Genomic DNA, 14,299 nt, shown 5'->3' on the forward strand with positions numbered 1-14,299 from the left:
CAAAATTTAACATTAATTCAAAGAGTTACCATTAGTTCCAGGGATCTAAAGGGATAAGACAATGGCCGATAAATGGATGTACATCCCCAATGATGATACACAAAATAACCAGATCTGTAGCGTAAAATTAGTGGTTGAAACGTTTGAACACTTAACTTAATAAACTAACAAAATCAAAATTCATTAAAGTCTCCAAAATTGTTAAATAATAAGAAAATAAAATTTTGGGGAAAAGCGTAATAATCAGCCCAATGTCCCCTCCCCCTTCCTGCCAATAACAAGTATCAAATCAAATTCCATAAATTAACATTAATTCATAGAGTTATCAAAATACAGAGTGGAAGGGGACATTTTGCTGTTTATTACACTTGTCTCCAAAGTTTTATAATAACATTTTCTTATTTGTTGGATTAACAACTTTGGGGACCAGGATGGTTCATTAAGTTGAGTGTCGAATCGTTTTAACCACTAAATAAAGCTACAGAAGGGGAAATTTTGTGTATCATCATTGGGGTTGTACATCAATTTATCATCCATTATCTTGTCCCTTTAGATCCATGAATTCAAAGAGTTATCATAATTAACATGGTTAAACTTTAGAGCTGTTGTTATATCGACAATAGACTGTATGCATTAGGACATTATCAGAATAGGTTCATGTGGGTTTAAAATCGACGTAAATATGAAGCTGATTAGTCTTTAAATCCAGTGTAATTGGATCCTTTATTGGATTTAAAACTGCCTCTAGGAGCACTTGATATCTTCAATTATAGTTTTACCAAGAAAAAGCAACAAAAAAAATTATTGAGGGGGAGCATTTTTTTCTAGTTGCGATTTTCTTGGAAGGGTGGTGGTACCTTCTCCCATAATAGTTATAAACTTTCTTGACAGCCATCCGACACGTTACAAATTACGCTTATGAAGCAAATTTTAATTTTGAGCAATTGATAAAATTAGACTAGGGTTATAACGATGCTAGGAGATACTTTGGACCCAGGGATCTGAAGGGATAAGACAATGGCCGCTTAATTGATGTACATCTCCAATGATGACACACAAAATTACCCGTTGTGTAGATTATAATTAGTAATTAAAACGTTTGGATACTGCACTTAATAAACCAACCAATCAAAAATTACTAAAAGACCCCAAAGTTGTTAGGTCAACGAATAAGAAATCGTTATTATATTCGTTAATCGTTATTATTAGAAATCGTTTGGGGACTAACTTGTGATTAACAGTTCATTGTCCCCTCTCTTCCTCTTTGTCTCTGCAATCTTACACTAGTGTTATAATAATGCTTAGATAGACTCTGGACCTCATACTGAATTTGGATGTACTGAAATTTAGTTTCCGAAAGTGTACCTAGCTTCCGCGTCCTATCTCAATATTTACTACTAGATAAAAAAAAGCTTCAAACTTCCAAAAAAAAATCAAAATTTTAAAAAATTTAAATTTTTAATGTATAATTTATAAATCGTTTATACATTATATCGCTTTTCCCTTTGACCGGAGTAGCTGAAAATAGCGCTTGCAATGATTGGGTTATCTGCTGTACAACTTTGAAAATTAAGGGAGAAATAGACAATCCATTTTCAGCACATCTGAATTTGATTGAGATGAGCCAAGATTTTCAGGCCAAGAGTAAACATAGCAGTGAATACAGGGATAGAACAATGGAATATAAAAAAGAATATCTCAATTTATTTTTTTAATGGAAACATTATGCATATAGATTTTATGACAGGAGAACTTTTGTCGTCACTTTAGATTGCTTATTTAGTCTTCAGATATTGGTTAATACGTTCCTCCATGGTCAGGAAAGAGAGGATGGGATAAAGTCATAAGGGATGGAGATGGGGGTATTGTTATATTAGCCAGCTGGGATAAACATTTTATCAGGGTATGCGAGAATCTTTTACAATATCCACGTATTCTATATCCATTTTTAAGATGAAAAAAATTCGGAGAAAATTAACTTATCTCTCATTGTGCTTTCCCTCTTTGAAACCATCAAACTTGGTATTGTCCAAGGATACTGACATAAAACTCAAAAAAGTTTTTGGCGCATGCAGTATTGCGTTACATATGCTCTGGTAATTGTCTAAATCAAGTTAGGTTTCTTAAAATGAAAAAAGAAATTAATAGTTATTTATCGCATTGTATTATAGATAGCTATGGAAAATGCCATAAAACTAACATAAGCCCAGTTTATAAAAGACAAAGGTCAACCTCTGGAAATTTTAGGTCGAACTATAGAAGCTTTAGGTTGACCAATGTTAAAAAGGTATTTGTGAACTGGGCAATAATTTTTAGTATGGCTTGGCTAATCCACCGAATATTAACTAGTTTCTTTAATTAAACATGACAAAATATAGAAGTTAAGAGTTAAGACTCTAGGGGGCTTGGTGTCGCTTCGGGTACTAGACCTCTCTCCACGCACCTTGAAACATACTCTGCTTATGATTGCGGTGTAAAGCGTCCATTCGCCCATCAGACAACCAACTCTCTGAGATGCACGACCTTTGTCTGAGAAGTCCCAACTGTGCATGGTAACGAGTTGCACCTGTCAAGGCATTCTCCCAATCTAACTATTTACGTCGCGCATCTGATATTATAGCAGTGGGAACAATTTGTAACGTCTTTAGTTATGACGCGGTGTCGGACTGAGATTCGAACCTATCACCTTCCCGACGACGAGCGGATGCGCTACGTGTTGAGACTCGGTCGCGGGTAAAAGATCTACTATAGAATCCATAAACAATTTGTAAAATTGTATATTAAACTTTGAGTATCTTTATCCTTGTTTAAATGGATTGCATTTATATCATTGCCAAATTGAAACTTAATTTTTAAGAAAAACTTAAAATTTATTCATTATTAATGCATTATTACATTTGTATAAACATATTAAGAGCTTTTTAGGGAAATTTTTGTGCATTAACTTTAACTCATTATTGTTAAGTTTTTTTTCTAAAAAAGAAAATAAAAAAAAAACTTTTTGAGGATAACGAAACAATAAAAGATGAAATCAAATTAATTTTATAAAAAAAAAACATGGAAAATTCTTTTAAAATGTTTGGGCTAAACTTCTGAAATTGCTGATCCAATTAAGTTAAGATTCTCAGGGAAGGCTCATTTATTTTTTTTTGGTTTTATGCTACTTTTTGCTCTCAGCAAAGCCCAAAGCCCCAAACCAAAAGTACAAAATAAAGTCAAAACATATTAAGAGAAAATTTATTTAACAAGGATGACAACATCCATAAAAGCGAAGCACAGAAACGGTAGGACATACGGACATTAACACTTGTATAGTGTCATAACTGAAAAATCAGAATACAAATGAATAAGAGTCGAAGCAAAATTGTAAGTAAATTTGTTGAAAGACTGCTTGATACAGAATAATGTTTATGGACATACTTACAATTTTAGGACTTGATTATAGAGTTGCTTCGCTTATTACATTATACTTTGTTGTCCCAGGAATCAGTATACCAAAAATCAGATCAATCGGATAATTAGATCAAATAAAATATCAGCATGTTTAAAATGGACGTACGGACATTCTGGTAATGATTATAGAGTTGCTATGCTTTCTTAACCGTACCTAACTAATACAGGAATCACCATGCAAAGTTTAAAATCGATAGGACAATTCTAACATGCCTAAATTAACGAAAAAAGCTATCCGTTCCAGACGTACGGACGGACGGACCAACCCTAATTATAGAAAAGCTTCGCTTTTTAATAATATGGTTAAAAACGATTTACACTGCTAAATAAATCTCTATTCTTACATAAGCGTAAAAAAATATTCTCACGATTTTTTTTACTAGATGTCATGTTAAGTATTACCTAAATATCTTTGTAGCAGTAAAAAATGTATTTCACCAGAAGCATACATTTTTAATGTAGGTTTTTTGGGGTTCAATCAATTACGCATATACTAAATCTGCCGAGTTTAGCACAAATATGCAGAGAGAGAGAGCGAGAGAGGGGACAATGGGCTGTTTATTACACTAGTGTCCAAAGTTTTATAATAACGTTTTCTTATCCGTTGGATTCACAACTTTGAGGACTTTAGTGAATTTTGATTGGGTTGTTTATTAAGTTGAGTGTTCATTAATTTCAATATACAGAAGGGGTAATTTTGTGTATCCTCATTGTGGATGTACATCAATTTATCGGCCATTGTCTTATCCCTTTAGGTTCCTGATAAATATGACAATAACTATAAGTAGCAAACCCCTTAAATATATAAATGTTAAAACAAACGGAAAAACCAAGTTGATTATAGAGAAGGTTCTTATTTTTTGCTCATGTAAATCTTAACAAAAGAAATTAGAAATCTAAGCTTAATAGCAACTGAGATATAAGATTAATGATATGAGTTGAGAGTTGGAAAGCTTTTTAAATATTAAAAAAAACTTCCTAAAAAGTAATAACCGAAGTAATTCTGGCAGCCTTTAAGAAAAACCCCAAACTGTCCCAGTTTTGAGCAAGACGATTCCTGTGACGTCATATAAAAAGGGAAGGGGGGAAGAAAATCTCTTCAAAAGAGATGGGAGAAAAGGGAAGATATTTTTCCCCCCTTCCCTTTTTATATGACGTCACAGGAATCGTCTTGCTCAAAACTGGGACAGTTTGGGGTTCGTCAGCCTTTAATATTTCTATTCTTTTGCTATTATATCTACTCATCATGAAAAAACACAAGTTATTTGGCTGAATCACTGGAACACTGGGTATGCTAACATTTTACATTACAGTTTTTTGGACTTTAAATACCAACCTTTCTTATATGTATTTGCTTTTTATTCAACCATAGATTTTCTTCATTTCGAATGTGTTATAATTAACTTGTTCTTACATCTTTGGCATTAAAAAAGGGCTGTCACATGGCAGAACAAATCTGTTTACTTTTTTTATACTTTTAGCGGCTGCGCCCCTAGAAGCGTCTAGGGGAGTGGGAAAAGTCGACCCTCCCTTCATTTTAAGTTTTTTTCTAAAAGTAAAAAACATTTGGGGGGGAGAGGGTGATTTTGATTTTGATGGTGAAGATGCCATCCCCCAAAATGCTTAAAAACATTCCCTGAACCTAAAAGAAGCTTCACTGTAAAAGAAACCCATATGGTTAGCGAGATCCTTCGCTGCAAACAAAAAAGCTTATTACTTTATATAATAGGAAATTGTTAAAATGGTATAAATTGCCAAAAGTATTAGTACTAATAGAATTATTTTTGTCAATAAAAATTTAATAAATCTATTTTTGGTTTGCCGCATTTAAAGAAAAGAAAAACTTCCCTTAATTTTTTATTTTTTTGGGGGGGGGGGGTGAAAGAGGCCTAAATTAAACTGATCAGGTTTTTGCAGGTATTCGTATTTGAAAGAAAAAAAAGATTAAAGAGAATGCAATATGACTAAACATGTAATGTAGATAGAGACGTATATAGGGGGGGGGGGGTATACCTTAGCCCTTACCCCCCTTAAAAAATTAATATGGGTAAATATCAAATCCCAAAGAACCTGAATAACATCAAGACTACCCATAGCTTCTAGGTACTTATCACTTTATAAAGGGGTAGTTGCACGAAATGCATTTGAATGTGAATTTAGTGAAACACATATTTTTGACACAACCCAATCTTTCCCGATTTTGTATATTTTTTGATGGAACATGACTCCAGTGACGTCATATTTTTCTTTCCCGAAAAAGGGAAGGGGAGAAGAAAAAAAAGAGATGGGAGAAAAGGGGGTTTTCCCCATCTCTTTTGAAGAGATTTTCTTCGCCCCTTCCTTTTTCGGGAAAGAAAAATATGACGTCACTGGAGTCGTGTTCCATCAAAAATTATACAAAATCGGGAAAGATTGGGTTGTCATATTTTTTCCTGTTAGGTGGTTTTAACTGTATTTATAAGGCATATATTTGAAAGAATTTAAATTTTTAAATATCAAGACTGAAATCGTGACTTTTACCTACACAAATAAGACATTTTTGGACGTAACTCAAAAACTGCCTGGTAAAAGTTTATTTTTAGTTGAAATATCTTAATATATAACCTATATTTATATCATATTATACAAAAACATTTACTTCTACAAGTACCCCAAACTCGTTAAATGCACTTCGTGCAACTATACCTTTAGTTTTTTTTAAGAGGTTAAAATAAAGAAGAGTCTTTATTTAATATTTTTAGGGAGGGGGAAATTTTTACTTCCATTCATAAAATAGGACCTTAAAGAAGCTTCCTTAAAGACTTAAAGCTTCTCCGTATTAGACACAAAAAAAAACATCCAACACCTTTTATTTTGTATTATGTAACAAGTAATGTATTTCAAAGAAAAAATACTGATAATAAAGTAAAAGAATATCTACCTGTCTTTCTGTGTGTATGTTTACCGCAGAATCTAACTAACCAATGAACCAATACGGTTCCCCTTTACAGTGGAGCTTCTTATAGGTCCTAGGAAGGTTTAATACATTTTGGATCTACTGCAGTTCACGGTAAAATATTGCTGGTAAGCAATATTTCCAAAAATCTATGAATTTTAAAGGCTGCTAGCTGCCAAACGGCTAAACATACATATCATACCCGCGCACCATTTTAAGCGGCATAAGAAGGCCTACAAATAATCCGGAATAGCCAAGATCCAATTATGCACAGAGAAAGCTTCACTGAAGAAAAAACGCGTAAAATAGGTCTTTTTCGCGCATTTCTCTGCACTGCGAGATAATTATGCATTATTGATTTATAGCTATTCCAGATTATTTGTAGGCCTTCTTATGCCGCTTAAAACAGTGTGCGGGCATGATCTGTACTTTCAGCCGTTTGGCAGCTAGCAGCCTTTAAAATTTTTGGAAATATTGCTTACCAGCAATATTTTACCGTAAACTGCAGTAGATCCTACATTTTTAAGGGGGAGTACCACCACCCTACCAAAAGAAATCGCCCCTAGAAAGATTGCCTCATCTCCCCAATTTTTTTTCTTTTTCTTTTTAAAACTACAATTGAAAATGTTTGGGTCGACTTCCCCTTCCCTTCAAAGACTTTAGAGGCATCTAGGGCTACTAAAAAACATAAAATAATTAAGTTTAAATTTCAACCTTTTAATATGCATTTAGTATTGTAGATTTAATTGTGTGTTCGTGTGCAAGTGGCATGAAATAATAAAAAAGAAAACAAGGATGATAATATCATAATGATTCATGCATAAATCCTTTAAAAGGTGTTAATTCAACAGAATAAACCTAAAATACAAGAGAATAGAGCAAAAAAAAAAAAAATTTTCCCATTTATTTTCTTTTTATTTGCACATGTTTTGGCTCACTAATATTTCCTCCAAATGCTGTTTTTGAGATCTTGTGCTTCATTGGTGCTGATTTTTAGCAAATTAACACTGAAACTAATAACCAAAAGATATCTACATTTTATTTATTTATAGCATAATCATCCAAAATGAATGTCTAAGTCGCTAATCTGAAAATTCGAAATTGCCTATTTTTTGGTTCTCAGTGTAAAGTTGCTTCTCTTCTTATATATCACCAAAAAATCTTCAGACAATTTATAAGTTTCTGCTATTGCTATCCTGTTTGCTATTAGGAAGGACAGACGGAAGTATAACCTTATTGTTTAAAAGCTACGCTTACAAAGATTACAAACAATAACTCACTCTTGTTTTCAAAAGGTTAAAAATCTACATGCTTAAATTGGACGTACGGAGTTTCTGGTAACAATTGTAGAGTTGCTACGCTTCCTCAATCATACCTAACTGTTATAGGAAACACCATACAAAGTTTGAAATCGATAGGACAATTCACACATGTCTTTAAATTCTAAAAGAGCTAACCGTAACGGACAGGCAGACCCTATTCATAGAAAAGCTTCGCGTTTAAAAATGTATAAAAACTATTGTGCAAGATGTATGCAAAGATAAACACCTCACTCAAAATTTATTATTCTAAAAGCGAAGCTCCTATAAAACTACACTTGAAGATACGCCCCGAGAGGCCTCTGGGGGCTCTAGGTGTTATGGGTTTGAGGATTGCTATCAGTTAGTTTTAATTTTAGTGGTAAAATGGAAAAATGGGGGATGGGGGGTTATTTTTTTCTTGCGGCGATTTCTTTTTTTTGTTTCTCCTAAAATAGTTGTTAACCTCTCCTAGACCTTTGAGAAGCTCCACTGTAAAGGAGAACCATATCGCTTCATTGCATTGGTTAGTGAGATCCTACGGATCAGTAATATTTGACATAAATTCACTTTACATAAATTCATTTCACATAAAACATTTCACATAAAGTAGGTATCATTTGAATTAAACTCATTTCACATAAAGGTACATTACACACACGCACAAACATAAAACATCCTCTTACTTTTAAACAAGAACTTTCAATTTAGACTATATCACATTAAATTAAAGTGGTCATGTAATAAAATTGTCAATTTTGACAATAAAGCATTTATGAAAAAGTGGTCATGTCTGACATATTATCAACATGATGATAACCTACAGACATTACGACTACTGTCGTAAGTTGATATCATAACAACACAAAATAAACAGGATTAGTTGATATAAAAAGTCATTTTTAATTCTATTCAAGGATTTTTAAAATCTTAAACATAAATCGTCTAATGGTATTTGTGAAATCTACAAGAATATCATATTATGTGATTTATTGATTCTACATTAAAAAAAATTTATTATCCAATAATCTTTAAAACCTTAATAATTGTCAATTTTTTTATTTAGTTTATTGTTCTTTTTGTAGTAAGATGCTGTTGATGCTGTTAGTGTGTTATTGCTGCGCTACTTATAAACAAAATCGTTCTTGTTACACCCAAAAAGTCAGGGATCTAAAGGGATAAGACATTGGCCAATAATTTATTGTACATATCCAATGATGATACACAAAATTACCCCTTCTGTAGAGTACAAACAGTGGTTAAAACAAATCAAATTTCAATGAAAGTCCCCCAAAGTTGTTAAGCAACCGAATAAAACTATTAGAAAACTTTGGAATCTAGTGTACCCGCGACCGTGGCTCAACACGTAGCGCATTCGCTCGGCGTCGGGAAGGTGATAGGTTCGAATCTCGGTCCGACACCGCGTCAAAACTAAAGACGTTAAACATGGTTCCCACTGCTACTATGTCAAATGCGCGACGTAAATAGTTAGAGTGGGGGGAATGCCTTGGCCCAAAACAGGCGCAACTCGTTACCATGCACAGTTAGGACTTCTCAGACAAAGGTCGTGCATCACAGAGAGTTGGTTGTCTGTAATGTACTGTACTACGGGTATGAGGTGAAGGACCAAGAGTCTGGCCTTGAGTTGACAAGTTGACTGTTCAGTCCAGGTGCAACTCACCCAAACGACATTAGCATTAGAATCTAGTGTAATAAACAGCCCAATGTCCCCTCCCTCCCTGCCAAAAGTAGTTGTGACAACCGCTGCGTAGCTACTGCTATTTAGTAAACATAAATTCTACGCGGTCAAATTTTACAAGGAAACCGCGTAGACTCTGGAATTTTGTAAACAGGGAGTCTACGTAGTTATATATCTTAGGAGAGCTTTATGTCAAAACCTCGGAAGCCTAAAGTGTCTCCTCCTTTCTCTCTCTCTCTCTCTCTCTCTCTCACTCTCAATAATTTCTCTCTATTTCTCAATAATAAAAGTTTAGTATCGTAAAATATTTCCATGCAAAGAGAGGAAGTGCGGTAAATCCAAAAAATAAGAAAAAATCTAAAATTTTTGTCAGTGTCACTTATTCTTTTTAGTTCTAAATATTCTAAAAGTAATGTTTAATTATAGTTTTAATAAATTAAAATACTGATTTTCAGGTTTTCTTCAAATAAATCCATATATGATGGTTGCTTACCTAATAAAAAAACATGATTTCAGTTAAATAATCATAGTGATATTAAGTGTCAATCAAAGTGATTTTATAAAAAGTGTAAAAAATTCAAAAAATGATGTTGTGACTCTGTGACAAAGGTTGTGTTGTTAAAAAGATTGAAAATGAACGTGGAGTCGGATTTAAAGTTGATGTACTCGCTGGCAGGGCTGGTACAGAAAATTACCCAGGACTGTAAGGTAAGGATTGTTAATGGGGATCTGAAGGGATAAGACAATGGCTGATTAATTGCTGTACATCCCAAATGATAATACACAAAATTAACCATTCGTTAGATTACAATTAGTGGTTGAATAGTCAACTTAATGAACCATCTAATCAAAACTCAAAGTTGTCCCCAAAGTTTTAGCCGATGTATAAGAAAACGTTATCATAAAACTTTGGGAACCATTGTAATAAACAGGCCATTGTCCCCTCCCTCCCTGAGGGATTTGGGAGGTTATGAGTTCGAATCTCGGTCTTCTAAACTAACCGCTGCTATGTCAGATGAGTGGTATTAATAGTGAGAGTTGGGGGGGAATGCCTTAGCCCAAAAGAAGCGCAACTCATTATTACGTAATGTTTCAACTTCCAGATGAAGGTTGCACAATCAAAGAGTTGATTGTCTGCAATAGTTAATATGTTGGTAGCTTGGGACCTATGTAGTTAACATCCGTACCCCGAGATATAAAGTAAGGATTTTAAAAGTTGGAATCAATAACCTCACACCATCCTCTCCTGGCTCCCTATCGTCTTTAATTATTCATTACAAAGCCATATTTATACTATTTCTCAATTCTATTTTCCCTACATATTGACAATATTGTCCTTGTTATAATCTCAGCAGTGTGAATATTAAAATATAAAATTTAGCAGGAGACACGTTTTTGTTTGAAATACCTAATTTTAGAGTGACAATCTAAATCTTATGTTGACATTTTAAAGTTCACCATACTCTACAACAAAGCAGGTAGGGAGGGGACATTTGGGCTGTTTATAACTTTAGTCCCCAAAGTCTTACATAACGTTTTCTTATTCATTGACTCAACAACTTTGGGGAAAATTATTTAATTTTGATTGGTTGGTTCATTTAGTTGAGTGTCTAAAGTTTCCTTCTTTAATTGTAATCCACAGAAAGGGGTGATTTTCTGTATCATCATTGGGGATGTACAACAATTTATCAGCCATAGTCGTATCTCTGACAAAAAAAAGTCATGCAAACTTTTTTATATAATTTTTTATTAGAATAGTTTTTTTAGATGAAAAATAAATTTTAACTTTATTTCTTAATTAAGATCTTTTAACTTTCAGTATATAGGTTAAATTTGTAGAAAAATCGACAAACCTTTCTAGCTTCTATGATAATAATAGACAAACATATGGTTTTTGCCGTCTATTAGATCTATTTTTTGCTATTGAAATTAATGTAAAATTTGACAAAGTCCAAATAGTGTCAAATTTGTGTAAAAAATCATCCATGTGACGATTATCCATCTCTTTTTTAGGTTTTTTTCCCACTTCTCCTCTCATCTCCCTCATTTTTATGACGTCACATGGATCATTGTTGTTACAATTTTGACACAATTTGGGCTTTATCTAAAATGTGATAGCCTAATATATTCATATGGTCATAACTGTTTCTTGTTTTTGTGAACTAATTTCCAGACAGACACACGAACATCAAATTATTTCATTATTAGAAAAGTTGGTACAGAAGTTAGTAAGCCCATATCATATTTGTCTCGTGTATACAATTTAGATTTATGAATATGTAAATGGGCAGGAATCTGACGGGATTAGACAATGGCTAATAAATTGATGTTCATCCCAAATGATGATACACAAAATTACCCCTTCTTTAGATTAAAATTAGTGTTTGAAACGTAAACCAACTAATCTAAATTAATTAGAAGTCCCCAAAGTTGTTAAGTCAACGAATAAGAAAACATAATTGTAAAACTTTGGGGACTAGTGCAATAAACAGCCAATTGTCTTCTCTCTCTCTGATTTAAATAGAAATTTGTTAATTTGTAGCCTCTATTTTATTCTTTATAAGTAAGACATCCATTTTTTTTAGAAATATTGTGACTTTACGGAAACCTAAAATTTTTATATAAAAAAAGTAGCTGAAAACTTCTTAGGAACCTCTTTAGATGTTACATCTAATTTTTTTTCTTTCAATATTTACTTATCCCATGGTGTAAGTTGTTATAATTCATGCAGGTTTAATTTATGGGTCAAATTATGATATTACATTTAATGCATAATATGTATGTGACAAGGATAATATTTTCCATTTCCAGCGGAGACTTCAGTTCTCATTATTATTATAGCAAATTTTTAATATAAAGTAGATTGATGTCTGTCTTCTTCGTATACTTTATGATAATTTTTTTAATGTTTCAGTTGTCAGTATCAGTTTTTAGGTCCAATTAAAGGAATTTTTGATAATATCTCAAAACCTCATTGGGAGAGCGAAATCCATAGAGGCTAGTGGTGAAACCATTACTATTACATAAAATTGGAATTTATCTATCCGTTAAGATTTCTAAAAAGATTCAGTTCTCCATTTTAAGAGCTTCACATAGGCCTTGTTGTAGACCCAAATCCCTATTTTTTTTATTTAAAATGATAAGAAAACTTAAAATCATAAAAATAAACTGGATTTCCATAAATTTAGAATCTATGTTATGTTTTTTTGCTAGATTAGTGTTGAATAACTGAAGTAATTGTAACACAATCCTTCACACCAGACTTTATCAGGGATATATGGATATGTTGAATAACTGGAGTAATTGTAACTCAATCCTTCACACCAGACTTTATCAGGGATATATGGATATGTTGAATAACTGGAGTAATTGTAACACAATCCTTCACACCAGACTTTATCAGAGATATATGGATATGTTGAATAAATGGAGTAATTGTAACTCAATCCTTCACACCAGACTTTATCATGGATATATGGATATGTTGAATAACTGGAGTAATTGTAACTCAATCCTTCACACCAGACTTTATCAGGGATATATGGATATGTTGAATAACTGGAGTAATTGTAACTCAATCCTTCACACCAGACTTTATCATGGATATATGGATATGTTGAATAACTGGAGTAATTGTAACACAATCCTTCACACCAGACTTTATCATGGATATATGGATATGTTGAATAACTGGAGTAATTGTAACACAATCCTTCACACCAGACTTTATCAGGGATATATGGATATGTTGAATAACTGGAGTAATTGTAACACAATCCTTCACACCAGACTTTATCAGGGATATATGGATAAATTTAATAAATGGAGTAATTGTAACTCAATCCTTCACACCAGACTTTATCAGGGATATATGGATATGTTGAATAACTGGAGTAATTGTAACACAATCCTTCACACCAGACTTTATCATGGATATATGGATATGTTGAATAACTGGAGTAATTGTAACACAATCCTTCACACCAGACTTTATCATGGATATATGGATATGTTGAATAACTGGAGTAATTGTAACTCAATCCTTCACACCAGACTTTATCAGGGATATATGGATATGTTGAATAACTGGAGTAATTGTAACACAATCCTTCACACCAGACTTTATCATGGATATATGGATATGTTGAATAACTGGAGTAATTGTAACTCAATCCTTCACACCAGACTTTATCAGGGATATATGGATATGTTGAATAACTGGAGTAATTGTAACACAATCCTTCACACCAGACTTTATCAGGGATATATGGATATGTTGAATAACTGGAGTAATTGTAACACAATCCTTCACACCAGACTTTATCAGAGATATATGGATATGTTGAATAAATGGAGTAATTGTAACTCAATCCTTCACACCAGACTTTATCATGGATATATGGATATGTTGAATAACTGGAGTAATTGTAACTCAATCCTTCACACCAGACTTTATCATGGATATATGGATATGTTGAATAACTGGAGTAATTGTAACACAATCCTTCACACCAGACTTTATCAGGGATATATGGATATGTTGAATAACTGGAGTAATTGTAACTCAATCCTTCACACCAGACTTTATCATGGATATATGGATATGTTGAATAAATGGAGTAATTGTAACTCAATCCTTCACACCAGACTTTATCATGGATATATGGATATGTTGAATAACTAGAGTAATTGTAACTCAATCCTTCACACCAGACTTTATCATGGATATATGGATATGTTGAATAACTAGAGTAATTGTAACTCAATCCTTCACACCAGACTTTATCAGGGATATATGGATATGTTGAATAACTGGAGTAATTGTAACACAATCCTTCACACCAGACTTTATCATGGATATATGGATATGTTGAATAACTGGAGTAATTGTAACTCAATCCTTCACACCAGACT

General features: G+C 33.0%; 1 protein-coding gene across 1 annotated transcript in view; it reads left to right on the top strand.

Moving 5' to 3' along the window:
* The first annotated feature begins 9,686 nt into the window (after positions 1-9,686).
* Positions 9,687-14,299, top strand: part of LOC145321664 (uncharacterized) — a 129,519-nt gene continuing 124,906 nt past the window's right edge. Inside the window, exon 1 of the mRNA XM_080163160.1 lies at positions 9,687-10,093. Coding sequence (XP_080019286.1) covers positions 10,019-10,093 — 75 coding nt within the window. The 5' untranslated portion in view covers positions 9,687-10,018. The remainder of the gene's footprint in view (positions 10,094-14,299) is intronic.

The sequence above is a fragment of the Acartia tonsa genome, chromosome 6, assembly GCF_053477335.1.
Source record: "Acartia tonsa isolate MP-2025a chromosome 6, ASM5347733v1, whole genome shotgun sequence".
NCBI lineage: Eukaryota > Metazoa > Arthropoda > Copepoda > Calanoida > Acartiidae > Acartia > Acartia tonsa.